This window comes from Drosophila subobscura, chromosome E, assembly GCF_008121235.1.
Source record: "Drosophila subobscura isolate 14011-0131.10 chromosome E, UCBerk_Dsub_1.0, whole genome shotgun sequence".
Classification (NCBI taxonomy): domain Eukaryota; kingdom Metazoa; phylum Arthropoda; class Insecta; order Diptera; family Drosophilidae; genus Drosophila; species Drosophila subobscura.
In genome coordinates this window covers 6,107,159-6,121,610 of record NC_048531.1, presented here as the reverse complement: position 1 = coordinate 6,121,610, position 14,452 = coordinate 6,107,159, and the positions used below count along the sequence as shown (strand labels likewise).

Below are 14,452 nucleotides of genomic sequence, written 5' to 3'. Positions count from 1 at the left end.
ACCAAACATAACAAGAAAATACTGAAACATACTCACACAGAGACCGCACGATTCAAATCACTGCACTCACATTTATATGGCACCAATGCATGCTGGTGTGGTTTTGGTTATATTTGGAAATGATTAATAACTGACATATACATAATTATACATAATAGTAAACAGATATTCATATTACACATAATCATAGTAGTTAACCAAGTAATTGGTTGGTTCAATGCTTCCCGCGAATGGGTCTCCTTTTCTTGATTGAAATACGCAATTTGCGATGCGATTTAAAATTGATCTAACGATTTGTACCATTTGTGTGTGTATCCTATTCCATTTCGCTAGCTCTGCTCCAGTAATTAGCTTTGCCAATTTGCATTAAATCAGAATATTAACAAATAATTAAATAATGTGTATGTACAGCACACTCTTCGGGATGTTCTTCTTTTGTGTTTTTGTGGCGTGTTTGTGGTGTGGGGCTTTAATTGCGCAGATAAGCAAAACCCTCCTCCTGTCCGGGATCGTTGTGACGCACTGCCATGGCAGTCTCCACCAAATAATAGAGACACTTGTACTTGTCCCGCTGCTCTCGACTTAGATCTGCAGTTAAATCGATTAATTTATAATAATTACAGACAAAAATGTATGCTCCACTGGTTCTTACTCTGTGGTGGCGGTGTCGACTGGCTCTGACTGTTGTCAACCTCCTCTGGGGACTGCTCCAGCTGCTTGGAGCTGCTTGTCACTGTTGCTGACTCGGCAACGATTGGATGCCGTAGATCGTTCCTAGTCACCACCACCTTTGGCTTGGCTGAAAGGTACGCAAATTCATTTACTTCGAAACGCTATTTACGATACTCAATGCTTGAAACTTACGCTCACGCTTGGAGATTGTATTTATGGAAATCACGGGCTTGCTGTTGGCAGCCTCTGGGGCATTGGCTGTGGCTGCGGCGCTGCTTGTGGCGACCTCCTCCGTGGTGAAGACGGTTCTGCAACGAAAGAAACGTAAGGTAACCCTCCAGTGGTTTGGCTCAACTCACTTCATCACGGACTGCCAGTCGTCGGAGGTCTCGAAGCGGACTTCACCCTCGCTGTTCGGTTCGCATGACTCGTAGCCCTGAGCGCTCTCCTCGCCCTCGGATCTGTGGATGAGAAGCATAGAGATTAGCCACACTGGAGTCCTAAAGACAGGCTTATGATAAGGAGTCCACCAATATGCTTTGCAACTGCCCCGCTGTACCTAGGGCCCATCCCTTTGCCTCTCTTTGCCGACTTCCCAGGCTTCGCTTCCTTTCGTTTCTGAACAATTTCTTTGCCTGCTTCCTGCTCGGACTCAGCCGCCGACGCACGCTTGCGTCCGCGCTTAATTGGACCCGGCTTTTTCTCCTCCTCGAACTCTGGCGGCATCTGCCGAAATGTGCTGCTGAATGGCTTTAGGGCACCGTTGCTGCTGGCGGCCAGCGCAGTCGCTTTGCGCATCTGAAAGGCCTGGATCTTATCTATAATGGTTGCTTGCAGCGATGAGTGGAGACTCTGGAAGCCCATGGGGTTGTTTGCAACGGCCTGCTGCCAGCTTAGGGGGGGAGTAGGGAGTAGTCCAAGTTGATCAAAAAGGGTTGTCCCTTTGCAGTACCTGTAGATGACGCTTTCGTCGTATTCCGGTTCCATTTTCACCACCTGCCCGTTCGGTGTCCGCACGTACTGGTCGAAGTTGGTCAGCACATTGGCGATTCCCTGATGGGCCTCGCCCGCACCATCCACTTCCTCGGTGGCGCCTACAAACTGCAAAAAGAGACACATTTCAGTGGCAGTCAGGAAGGTGAGGGAATGTCATTGCTTACCACTTCGGAGATAGGACTGCCTGCCTCAGAGATCTGATTGGCTGCTCCCAACTGGAGCATGCCCATGCCGCTGCCGGATGAGTTGGGGCTGATCTTCTTGCCACGCCGCGAAATGGTAAAGTGCAGCGGATCGTTGCCCTCGCGGCGTATCATCTCGGGCAGGATGCGGCGGCGCGCATTGATGAACCAGTTGCACACCTGCAGCACCGTCAGATTGGCTTCCTGGGCCAGCGTAAACTTCTCGGCGTCGCTGGGATAGGCATTGTAGCGGTGCTCGTAGAGCCAGCGCTTCAGAATCTTCACCGAGTGCTTTGGCAGGTTGCCGCGACGCTTGCGCAGCGACCCGTTGAAGTCGATGTGCTCGTGATCGGATTCCATTATCATCTCGTGGTAGTTCTGCAGCTCACTGTTGTCCACCATCAACTGGTCGGAGCTGCGTTCGGGATCCTCCTCCACAATGCCATCGGCGGAGAGGGTGTCCAATGCATTCATCGACTCCTGGTCATGGTCCACACTCGAGTCGGACACGAAGCGTTCGCGTTCGGCTGCCACCTGGCCATCCAACATGTTCGACTGGTACATGTTTTGGATGTTCCTACGCACCTGGTGATCCAGCACCAGGTTCACCTCCTCATGATCTGGCGAAATCATTCTCAAACCTCAACAGAAAAAAAAGAAAAAAAACCCTGAAAATTTGAGTTGCCCGAATTCAACTCAAATTTTAATATTTTTGCGATCTACTTGTGAAAAAAATTAGTATATTTGATCCGAATTTTGTTGTTGGCGATTAACAAAAATATTTGTGCTGCTCACAGCTCGGGCTTTTGGTTAAAACTAACTTTTTTAGCTGAATGCACAGCCTTCTGATAGGACACAAATGCTGGGGCATACTTTGGCCCAAAATCTTGGCACTCCTTGCAGCCTACTTGACTGTTCGGTTTTCATTGTGTGTTGGAAACGAAAAACGAATTTTAAATTGTTGTTTCCACCAATCGAGTATGTGTGGTATCGATAGTCACGGGGCTACCTGGTATCGGATGGGAAGACCATGACATATAACATGTCAAATTGACACTTTTAGCCGAATTATTTTGACAAACTCATCGCGCGCGTCCACAACGGCCACTCTGTTCTACAGCGGAGGTACGCAAATATCGTCAAATTGTGTTTAATTGCACTATATCAATTGTTAAACAATTTTAACCTCCACGACGACGACGCCAGCAGCAGGCAGCAGTGGCAGCAACAAAAACCGAATACATCCGAAGAGAAAAAGAGAGAGGAGAGGAGAATTACTGTAGCTGTTGGTGTTGGCAAACGCTGTCAGGGTTTGTTTTGGTTTTTCATTTCAGCCAAAACGCTGCTTAAATGCTATTAAACACATCGTTAATGACTACAAAAAATGATCATTAATTTTAATGAACTTATTTGTGTAATTTAACTTCACAATCACTTAACGCAAAGTTAAAGTGTAGTGTTGCAAAACGTTTCAATTCGATTGAGCGCAAAATGGAAGAGGAATTCCTGGCGTTGGACGAGGAATTGCTGGCGAACATAAAAAGCAGCGGCGATGAGGAAAGCGATGTGGAAATGCAGGAGCCGGCGCAGCTCCCTGCGGCGGCTGTCGCACCACAGAAATGGAGCGCCGAGGACTCGGATCCCCTGCAGGTCACAGCCGCAGCCGACCCTTTCCCGTGGCGTTTCGAGGATAGCGACGTACTGACCATCGAGGACCAGAAGTCGGCGGGAACGGGGCGAACCGCCGTTAAGCGAGGACGTGGACGTCCCTCAACCAAAAATTGCAGCTTCAAATCAGCCAGTGGACTGAAGTGGACTGCGGATCGCCCGACAATGCCCCCTATGGAGCAGCTGCCCTTGCCGGGACACGTGGCGTTTGGCAAGGGACCCGCCATCACCGTCACCAATGCCGTCGAATCCTGGATACTCATGTTTGACGATGAAATGCTGCGCTTCCTGCTGCGCCACATCAACGAAAAGTTGCGCAAACAAACCGGCCAATCCCTCCACCAGCGTCCATTAGATGTTGTCGAGTTGCGCTCCTTCCTGGGGCTGACCTACTTGTGTGGCGTCTTCAGAAACGGCACGTACAATGGGCCGCTGGAGGAGCTGTGGACCGTGGAACTGGGCAATGCCATATTCCGTGGCACGATGACATTCCAACGATTCGAGTACATATCGGAGTCCCTGAGCGAAGTCAACAGCTGGTCGGAGGCCAAGAAGCTCTGGCACAAGCTGATAATCAACTCCCGCACATATTACGGCTGCAGCGGCTGGCTGGCAGTCGATGAGGTGCCCTGCTGTGTGGCCAATGCGCGACTGGCGCTCTGTTGCGATGCCAAGACCTTGTACATGGCCAATGCCTCGGCCACCACACAGCGCCAGCCCATCAACAAGGAAGTGGAAAAGCTGATCTGCGACTACAAGACGACAGCAAGGAATGTAACGCTGGGACCCAGCTTCTTTAGTCTGTCCCAATGCCAGGAGCTGTTGGAATCGCAGCTAAGCTCGATAGGACTGCTGGAGCCCACAGCGGCAGACAGGCCCAAGCTGTGGCCCACACCCGACACACACATCGTTTACCACAAGTCTTCCAAACTAATTCCACACTATAGCAAAGCCCTGCTCTGCTGTGGCGTCAGCCCGGAAGTGGATCCAACGCAGGCCTTCCTGCTCACCTATCAGACTTGCCAACAGTTCAATGAACAGTCGCAGCGATACAGCACAAAGTTTGCCACGCCCGCGACCCAGGAGAAGAAAGCCCACACGTTCCTCAATCTGCTGCATCTCGTTCTCAATACAGCGGCCTTCAATGCATGGGTCCTCCTGCGACTCTCACTCAAAGGCGACGCCAAAATGGAGCAGCGTGACTTCCAGCGGCAGTTGGGTCTCTTTCTCAGCCAGCAGCGGCTGCAGCGACGGCTTCAGAGACGCCGCACGACGACCACGCTGGGGATGCGACTTCAGATCTGCGAAATACTGGGCCAATCCACGCAGCGACTGCTCAACGAGGTGAGGCTGGAGGCCAAGAAGGCGCAAAGCGTGGGCGTAATCAGTCTGACGAAGGACGCCCTGCCGCAGGGCGTGAGTCTGTCCCATCGGTATGGAGACAAGAACCGACGCTGCAAGTCCTGTTCCAAGGAAAAGCGGGAGACAAAGGCGCGCACGCGTTGCCAGCAGTGTCTGGCGCATCGTTGTGGCAATCATCTCATCTCGCGCTGCTACGAGTGCATAGGACTGCAGGCGGCGCAGCTGCCAGAGGGAAACCTGCCCAATGCTGGCGACAATTGAACCTGACATTAAATAACATTTATTAAAGAGGACGCTGCTGACGCTACACTCTGCGTTTTTATGGTAGGAGGAGGAGGAGGATGCATATTGCTTTGGGGTGCAACTTGTGCTACGATGACAACGGCCATGCTACGACTACAACTAGAACTGCAAATGACCAGAATGGGGCCCTAGAATTTGTACTGGAAGGACTTTGGTGTCTTGTACTTGGCGGCTGTCGCTCCGTGGGCCGTGTCAATGGGATCGCTTTGATCGAGGAACAGGCTGAGGAACTGCTCGTTCTGCAGCTCATTCAGTGGCATCTCCAGCTCGCTGCAGGACTTGACTATCTCGGCACACGCACGCAGATCCTTGCGCAAATCTAAAATGTAACCCAGAATTAGTGGACAGATTCGCCGGGCAGTGGCTACCACTCACATTGATAGTTGAAGAGCAAACTGAGGCAACTGGCGCAGGCCGAGCGCTGCTGGTGCTGCAGATAGACTTCAATCAGTCGGTGCACCGCATCCACATTGTTCCGACCGAGGAATGAAGAGCACAGCGGATTGGCCCTGCAGAGAACAGAATGGTGTTTGGTTACAAGTTTTTGTGTACTTTATTTCCCTACTTACCGTCGCTCCACCAACTCCTGCAGCTCCTTGTAGTGCTCGAGGAGTTCGCCTGCCGATTTCTGGTCACAGAACCAGTCGCTGACGAAGCATTGCTTCCACACACAGGCCACCACAAAGATGTCCTTGTGCTCGCGATGAATGGCACGGGCCACATCCATGAGGGACACCAGCACGGCCTCGCTCTTCTGGGCCAGCGTCTCCTCGGATATTGTGCGAAAGGCGGTCCGAATCATGCGGCGTCCCTCCTCGGTGGTCATGCTGACGCCATAGCCACGATGCAGGGTCATCAGGGCTACCTCCGCATTGCCATTGTTCCACAGGGCAATGGCCTTGAAGGGCGCCAAGTCGGCATAGGTGTTGGCAAAGGGATGCTTCAGCTGGCGGCAGGTATCCGCCAGTGCCTCCAGCTGCTGCAGCTTCCGCTGCGTGCTCAAGTACTTGAGGCAGGTGATGAACACCTCGTTGGACGGCAACAGGTTACAGCGAATGCACTGCCTGATCAAGTACAGAAAGTCCAGCTTGTTCTTGATCTCCAGAGTGGCCATCAGAAGGTTGTCCAGCTGCGGCTGCGACAACGATCGAATGTCCAGGCCCAGCTGTGGCGAACGCAGCGCTTTGAGATCACTCATCATCCCCTTGGACATGAGGCCCACGTTCTGGCTGAAGCTGGTGTTGGCTGCCCCAGTTCCTGTTGCGGTTCCCGTTGCCACATTGCTGTTGGCGTCTGCCTCCAGGGCGGGCGATTGCTTGTGCATCAGACTGTCGCGCAGCTCCTCCCATTTCTGGGTCTTGCGGCTGACCAAATCGTTGGTGAAGCAATCAATGGCGTCCAGCTGCGTCGACTTGCGCTGCTGTCGTTGCGTTCCCGGCCACAGAAATGCAGCGATATAATTCTGAAAACGCTGCAGACCCTTCGGGGAGCCAGGAGCGCCAGCCACGGTTGTGGTGCCACTGCTGGTCAGACGCGTCAACATAGCCATCGCGCGGTATCAACGCCGCTGCACTCCTAGATTTGTCTAGCACGACACGGCGACAATCACGCCTTTTGCCTCGGAATTATCGTTTATTGTATAAGTTTTATTTTTATTTATTTTTTCTTGTGTGTATTAGAGGTGGAGAACTATCGATGGCACTATGATGGTTGGACACTATCGACCAAGCTCACTATCGATGGTTTAAAGTCTCGATAGTGGTCGATAATATCACGCCCGCGCAAATCGCGAAAAATCTGCGGGAATCACAGGTATTTTGAAGATAGAAGAAAACTAAAAACGCCATTCGGTAGGGAATGACCATATCTATCAGATCACCGAATTGGGATCGGATGGGATCATTATTATAGCCAGAATGAAGAAATTAATTTGCAGTGCCTTCATTGTCAAATTACATCTAAGCTCTAATCTCAAATCGCCGCCTGATAACTTAATTGTAACTAAATTGAATTTTACACAAAATCGTAATATCTAATCATTCAAAATTCTTCTTCCCGATCCTCTGGTGTCCAAAGCTTTGGAACCGTCTGCATGGCCTGAGCAAACTATTATGCATAATTTCAACCTGTTTGTGAACGACCTGCCTCAAGTTATTTGCACTCAGTTACATTAATGTATGCTGATAACGTTAAAATGTATTAAGTGTTGGTCAAAAGAGTTTGACGATCCGTATAACTTGTATGTGTCTCGTTGGTACATCCGATATTAGAGTATTGTTCTTCTGTGTGGAGTCCTCAATACAATGATCAACAAATTCTTGTTGAATCCGTTCAAAAACAATTTGTTAAATTCGCCTTAGAAATCTGAACTGGCACTCTGACAGACTCTTACCACCATACTGATCTAGGCTAAAACTAGTGTACCTCTTTAAACTATCGCTTTTGGGACAGATAGATTTTACATTATGCAGGTCTAATTACGCCCAGCATGAACCTTTCCAGGTTTTATACAATGATTATAATTATTTAATTTACCATCACCTTAGTTTAGCAACTTTGTAAATTTTGTATCTTACCTTGAACATTTGAGTTGAATTGAATTTAATTAATTTATAATAGGAATAAATATATTTATTCCTATTATAAATTAATTAAATTCAATTCAACTCAAATGTTCAAATTCCAATTGCTTTTCGTTTGGTCCAATTCGGAATATGTGCTATGTTAAAGGCGCCACCCACTGGCCAAAATATATATCGATTGTTAGTCGATGGGGCGGGCGAAAGATAAATTTGAAATGTGTATGGTTTTCACAGCTCTTCAAAATAATTTTATTGTGCCTTAACTCTGCTTAAATGCTACTCCTCCTTGAGACGTGGGTTGACCCCAGTGTCCACCGGTTGCACATCAGTTGGGTTTCTGCGCTGCTGGCGCACTCGCTCCCTGATCTGCGCCGTCTTCAGTACAATCATCAGTTGTGTGGAATTATATAGCCATGTGCCCTAAAAATAAACTCTATATTAGACGTTGCGTGCTTTGCCAGCCAGTCTCTGCACTCACAATCAGCAGCATGCAATTCAGCAATATTGGAATGGAGAACACAGTCGATATGAACAGGCCGTTGCTATCAAAGTACTGCTGCCTGGAGAATGAACTCCAGTTATGGGCCGCATACTCGTTAATGCTTTCGCTGAAATACACCGCCGACACTGTAAAGAAAGTAAACAATAAGCAATGGCGTAGGCGTAGGCGACGTGTACATTGCACAGTGAAACATCTACGTACACAGTACCAGGAAGAGCACAACCTGCATATTTGAATGGTTCCTGCTGAGTAGGGCCGTAGTGGTCGTGAGCAGGTGCAGCAAAATCAGTCCAATCAGCCACGGATCCTTCCAATCGATCTGAAACAAACACATTATACTCAACCCAAAGTATCGGCAAGGTTTTGGCGGCAGGACAGCCATCACAGAATATTACTCACGCTCAACAGGAATTCCCAGTAGCCGGTAATTTCGCTAACTTCAATTTGTCCTGGGTGCATTCTGGCGTGTGTATATTGAGTGAATTTTCGTAATTTGTTCCAAAAAGTTGAATTTATTGTTTATTGTGGAGGCAGACAGAGCAGTGTGACCGCGGAATTATCGATAAAATCTACCGACAGACCCTTGGAAATATACCAAAATATACTGTAAATATACCGTAAATCTTAAATCATTTTCCTCGATTCTGATGTTTTATTTGATATTACTAGTTTTATTTCAAACTATTATTTTATAGCTAATTAGAAATTGGAGTCGCAGAGATGAGTCCGCATTCCCAGTTTTGTGTTGAATATTATAAAAAGCTGAAAATTTTGAACAAACTAGAAATAGAATGATTTATCGGATTTATCAATCAATTCCACGCATTACTACGTATTGACAGCACAGTCAAAACAAAACAAAGTGACATTCACAAGGCAACGCCAGAGAATACGTGCAAGCCGATCAAGTAGTCGATGTATCGATTGCTGCCAAACAATTACTCTAAACGAGTTACTTTTCCTGGAAAAAGAACAAAATTAATTTTATAACCACGTTACACGTGTTTTCCAGTCCACCAAACTATAATATTTGGAAAAATTAATTTAGTTTAATTATTGTGAGGACAATCGATAGCTGGTGCAGCCCTGACGTGCTGCATGTGACCGTCGCGCACAATGTTTTCACTCGTTATTTAGAACTTTCTGGATACTTTGACGTTATAATTGAGTTCAGGGTAATTTAAGGTATGGAATTACAATTTTTAAAGTAAATTAAGGAACTTTTCAAAATATGGGGATTTGTCCGCCAAACTCCACTTATCGCACAAAAGTATCGATATTTTGCGGTAGAAGAATATACGAAGAGTAATATTTTCTGGGGCTTACTGAAGCTGTTCATCTTTTTCAATAGAGGTGGGATAAGTGGCCGTAACTTGAATTTTTTAATTATTATCTTACTACTTTTAAGTATTTTCGTATTTCCAGTATTTTCAAAGACTCACTATGCGTCACCCGCTTGTCCAATGCACCAATGTAGAAAATGTGTAAAAAGCCATTTAGAGTCATGTCCCAGGCCACATCGAATACTCTTTCGTAATCAGCATCAAATTTGTGATCGTTTGCCATACAATTTTCAGTTTTGTCAAAAATGTCTAAAAAACAGGCATATCAAAAGTAGGTAAACAAGGGTTATTCACACTGCCGCTTCCACTAGGCGGTGTATGAAAAAATACGGCGAAACTTGTCACCAAGTACAGATGTTCTCGTCAGGTGTCTCTGCTGATAATTACATAAACACGTAGATAACATGTATTAAATGTGTAGCTCCCGTGTAGTTAGCTAGTGAAAACATATACATTTTTTTGACCTTTTTTTTGTTAACGACGACGACATAAATAAAAAAATATCACAAAGAATTCGCTGAAAAATAATCAAAATTGCAGTGAAAAACGGGAGAAGTAGCGTCGCAAACTATTGTGCCGTTCAGACAACGTGTGACAAGCGAATTCGGAGAAAAAACAATTGGGGAACAGTGACAGGCCGCAAACAAAAGCAGCGAAGCGAGTGCGTCTTTCAGCCACTTCACTCGGATGTGGCACGGTCTACAAAATTTCTTGTGCATCCATCACCTTCTGTGGCAGCCGCCGTCGGACAGCAGAGACAGTGACAGTGACAATTTCTGCGACGTTGAAGTTGGAAGCTCATAAAGCGCAGACGACATATTTGTCCGTCGAATGCGTTGCTCCGCCGATTGCTGATTTGCTGCGGACTGTGCTCTTGGCAACTCGATGTGTGCTTGTTGCGGTTGAAAGGTCACTCAGTAACAACGACACGTAACGCCGAGAGGTTCAAGGACACGCGGCGCAGCCGTCGCGCAGAGTGTCGTCGGCCTCGAAACAGCCGCAGCGCCCGCGAAAAGCGGAAGCCGAAGCCCCACGCCCGCTGGAGGCTGAGAAGTTGCTTCAGGCATTCGAATCGGGTATCCCTCTGGACAAAGGTCCAAACAAGGTTCCAGTTTACAGCCGCGGCCATGGCTGTCAAGCAGAACAACAGCGAGCCCAACGACGCCACCGATGGGGTCAACTCTGCCTCCGGCGGTGCCTCAAATGGCGCCATGCCACCCAATAGCAAGCAATCAGCTTCCAGCAACATAAAGGTCTCCGACGATGGTGGCGGAGGCGCTGGCGGCGGCGCCGAAAGCATGGACACGAATGGCACCAGCCCCAGCGAGACAAATGATAATGGCGGCCAACCACTGAACGCGGTCACAAAGCGTGACATACAGGAGCTGCTGAGCACTCTGCAGAATCGAGATAAGTCGGAGCACTCGCCCAGTGTGCTGAGCTTCTACAAGCGGATGATCATCGAGCTGGCTCGCATGAAGCCAGAAGGCAGAACGAGCGAGGATCTACTGCGCTTCAAGGAGGAGGCGATGAATTTAGGCGCTATCCTTGCCACTGCAAACGAGAAGAACTACCTCATGTACTTCCTTCGCGTCGTCTACGATCTGATCACAAAGTCCGGCGAGTCGGGCCCCTCCTATGCCGTGGCCGTTGTCTTTCACCTGTTCAGCCCTCGTCTGATCAACGAGGCCGTGCAGTCGCTGCTAGAAACGAATGTCGAGGACACGAGCATACGCAAGACGGTGGTCCTGCTGTGTGAATGGGTCTGTGTGTGCAACTTCTGTCCGAACCTCAATCTCTGGGTGATGGCCCTGCTGACAGGGTTGCGCGATCAGGGCAAGCATGTGCTCCTTGACGACATTGCATTGGACTCCATCGAGAAGCTATTCAACGTTATAATGCTACCCGCCATGCGGCCCAAGGCAGCTCCGATTGTGTTCCACATGCTGTCAAACATTAATCAGACACCCGAAATATTCCGCAAGGTAATGTCCGCCGCCCTGGATCCTAAAAACACTTGAATTTATCCGTTCTGGTTCCCTCTCCTACAGATATTGCCCCGCATACCCATGGTGCTGAATCTTCTGAAGCAGCAGTTCAACATCACGGACGAGTTCGGCGGGGATACGCGACAGTACATGCAGCAGTTGGTGGACCTAACCAGTGTCCTGATGATGCGCTTCAACGAAAACAGCGAACTCTACGCATCCGTCAGGGTTGCCTTGCAGATGTACGAACCGTCACCGAATTGCGGGGATCTGGCGAGGGCCATGCAGGAGAACGCCCTGCCCACGGGACGGCGCAATGCACGGGTGGGACTGGTGAATCTCGGCAACACCTGTTATATGAACAGCGTGCTCCAGGCTCTGGCCATGACCAGCGAGTAAGTTCACCAGAAATATATGTTCCCAGCGCTTCTGTTGACCGTGTTCCCCTCTCAGTTTCAGCCGCCAGATACTGCTGCTCCAGAGCGATTCGCTGCTGCTGCTGAAGGTGCAGCAACAGATTGCCCTAATGCACCATTCGATGCGGTGTGAGCTGACACCTTCGCGCGTGCTGAATGCGACAAGACCGCCGGGCTTCACGCCGGGCCTGCAGCAGGACAGCTCCGAGTTCCTTGGCTATCTGCTCGACCTGCTGCACGAGCAAGAGATCAAGAAGGATGGAGGCCACAGTCTGCATGGCAAGGACGTCGATGCCCCTGGCGAGCTGAACGATGAGATTCTGTCCAGCGGCGTCATACCCTACAACAGCAATGACCGCGAGATCGCCGGAGGCAGCAGCGGCAGCAGCAGCACGAGTGCCAGTCACAAGCCCACTTCGACACCCACCAAAGGCACAAATAGCTCACAGCAACAGCCACAGCAGCCAAAGAAGCCAGCGTCAACCATTGACAAGACGTTCACCGGCAAACTGTCGACGACATACAACTGTTTGGACTGCAGCTGGGAGAGCCACATCGAGGATAGTTTCCGTGAGCTGCAGCTCTCGTTTCCGGATGACAAGGACGACTGCAGTGCCACCAACTATTCGGTGCAAGACCTGATCGAGTACTACTGCTCGCCGGAGAAGCTGGACGGCGAGAACCAGTACTTCTGTCCCCGCTGCAAGAAGCTCTGCGATGCCGATCGACGTATCGGGGTAACAGAGGCGCCACGCAATCTCGTCCTGACTCTCAAGCAGTTCAAGTACGATCAGAAGTACCATTTTCGCACCAAACTGATGCACAAGGTGTTCCACGATGAGAGTGTGAGTATAGGGAGAGGGATGAGTGGATGTCACGGGTGGATATTCATTTTCTTTGGCCTTCGCAGCTCGTGGTTAAGATATGCTCATCCGATTCGCTGCAGGAGCAGTCGGCTGTGTACTATGAGATGTACGCGGGAGTCGTGCATTCGGGCTACCACATGGACTCTGGCCATTACTTCACATTTGCCGCTGACCAGTCGAGGAACTGGTATAAATTCAACGACAACTTTGTGACCCATTCGCAGTCCGAGGAAATGCACAACCTCACCTCGCCCAACACCCCCTACATACTCTTCTACAAGATGTGCGGCCGCTCTCACGAGTCCAGCCCGACTGGCACCGAGATGGTGTCAGTGCCCCAAGTCCCACCGCTCACACTCGAGGAGCTGCCGGGCCCACTGCGTGACTATGTGAAGAAGGACAATCGGCTGTACAGCGAGGAGTTGCGCTCACAGCGCTTCGCGGGCAGCAACGGTGCCAACGGCCATGGGTTTGTGACGCGCAACGGCTATGACGGCGACGATGAGGATGATCGTGCTCCTCCGCCCTCTGGCGGTTGTGGTGGCAACGATCTGGGCATGAATGTAAATCGCTTTGTCTACTGAGGAGACAAAGCGAACGGCGGCGTGGCAGCTGGAGTCGAGTCGGGGAGGAGCAGGGAGGCAACTAGACCAGAAACATATACATACATAATATATGTGTCTAATTTATAATCACGCGCATGCTAAACTTAATGTTCTATATATATAGATATATATTCCCCCAGTACATATTTTGATATATACCGATGTATATATCTTTGCCACAGATGCGCTATAACAGTTAATGTGTGTGTTTGTGTGTGTGTGTGTGTGTGTGTGTGTGTGTGTGTGTGTGTGTATGTGTGCGTGGAAAGCGGTATAAGCTTCCTCGCTCCCCCTCGGTCTCTCTGGCTGCCTGCGATTCCATTGTTGTCCATGTTCCTTTACCCGCCGCAGGTGCAGTCCTCCTCCAAACGAACCCTCCATCCCCGACGGCACACACAAAACTACTATGAATGTACGTAAAGTATTTCCATTTACAAAATTGTTATGATTTGTTTGTTTTTGTTAACTCAAACCTAGCTTTAGGACGAGCATATATGTATGTACATATGCGTAAGTGAAGAACCGAAACATATTATACACAGATAACTATGAAATCCATCTGAATTAGCCAGACAAGAATTGTAGCAAAAGCCCCAATATCCAACTTCCATCCCTGGCCACAAAATATGTGAAAGAAATCAAACTGTATGCACTTTTCCTTAGTTTTAATGTATCTGGAGTTGGATTTGAGCGGTTGCTGAAGGATTTGTATAAATAGTTAGGCAAAAAGTGCATTCAAAATCAATCTTAATTGTCCTTTACCCATTTGTTCTTTGAATTTGAAACGAATTTGTCATAGATACATGCATACATACATACATATATCTCCTTAAGATCTGGTGAGCAGAGAAACCCGATTTTAGTTTCTTTGAACATTATTGCAATTCAATTGGGATAATTTCATTGACGATAACCAAAATCTATACTATACTATATGTTATAAGTGTATTAATAAAAAGAAAACAAG

The 14,452-nt window shown here is 48.6% G+C and overlaps 5 protein-coding genes across 8 annotated transcripts; 2 read left to right on the top strand and 3 right to left on the bottom strand.

The window, feature by feature from the left end:
- Nucleotides 1-90: 90 nt before the first annotated feature.
- Nucleotides 91-3,058, bottom strand: LOC117890276. 4 transcript variants are annotated; one of them, XM_034795037.1, is made up of 8 exons: nt 2,672-3,058; nt 1,833-2,491; nt 1,625-1,773; nt 1,232-1,564; nt 1,032-1,133; nt 865-980; nt 653-799; nt 91-588 (listed from the first exon to the last, which is right to left on the bottom strand). In XM_034795037.1, the coding sequence occupies exons 2-8, from the start codon at nt 2,481-2,483 to the stop codon at nt 470-472; spliced, it is 1,617 nt and encodes a 538-aa protein (XP_034650928.1). In that variant the 5' UTR covers nt 2,484-2,491; nt 2,672-3,058; the 3' UTR covers nt 91-469. The 4 variants fall into 4 exon arrangements, with proteins under 4 accessions (XP_034650928.1, XP_034650926.1, XP_034650927.1 ...); XM_034795035.1 differs by having other exon boundaries at nt 2,860-3,058; XM_034795036.1 differs by having other exon boundaries at nt 1,833-3,057.
- A 109-nt stretch (nt 3,059-3,167) lies between these two features.
- Nucleotides 3,168-5,187, top strand: LOC117890275. Its single transcript, XM_034795034.1, has one exon. It carries the CDS (start codon nt 3,342-3,344, stop codon nt 5,139-5,141), a length of 1,800 nt encoding a protein of 599 aa, XP_034650925.1. The 5' UTR covers nt 3,168-3,341; the 3' UTR covers nt 5,142-5,187.
- Nucleotides 5,145-6,851, bottom strand: LOC117890278. Its single transcript, XM_034795039.1, has 3 exons — nt 5,753-6,851; nt 5,559-5,692; nt 5,145-5,502 (listed from the first exon to the last, which is right to left on the bottom strand). The coding sequence occupies exons 1-3, from the start codon at nt 6,730-6,732 to the stop codon at nt 5,312-5,314; spliced, it is 1,305 nt and encodes a 434-aa protein (XP_034650930.1). The 5' UTR covers nt 6,733-6,851; the 3' UTR covers nt 5,145-5,311.
- Nucleotides 6,852-7,990: 1,139 nt separating this feature from the next.
- LOC117890283 (transmembrane protein 18) lies at nt 7,991-8,825 on the bottom strand. Its single transcript, XM_034795045.1, has 4 exons — nt 8,667-8,825; nt 8,469-8,586; nt 8,244-8,392; nt 7,991-8,185 (listed from the first exon to the last, which is right to left on the bottom strand). The coding sequence occupies exons 1-4, from the start codon at nt 8,724-8,726 to the stop codon at nt 8,042-8,044; spliced, it is 471 nt and encodes a 156-aa protein (XP_034650936.1). The 5' UTR covers nt 8,727-8,825; the 3' UTR covers nt 7,991-8,041.
- Nucleotides 8,826-10,070: 1,245 nt separating this feature from the next.
- Nucleotides 10,071-14,443, top strand: LOC117892150 (ubiquitin carboxyl-terminal hydrolase 35). The gene is made up of 4 exons (XM_034798196.1): nt 10,071-11,595; nt 11,662-11,993; nt 12,052-12,859; nt 12,925-14,443. Exons 1-4 carry the CDS (start codon nt 10,738-10,740, stop codon nt 13,462-13,464), a joined length of 2,538 nt encoding a protein of 845 aa, XP_034654087.1. The 5' UTR covers nt 10,071-10,737; the 3' UTR covers nt 13,465-14,443.
- Nucleotides 14,444-14,452: the final 9 nt, after the last annotated feature.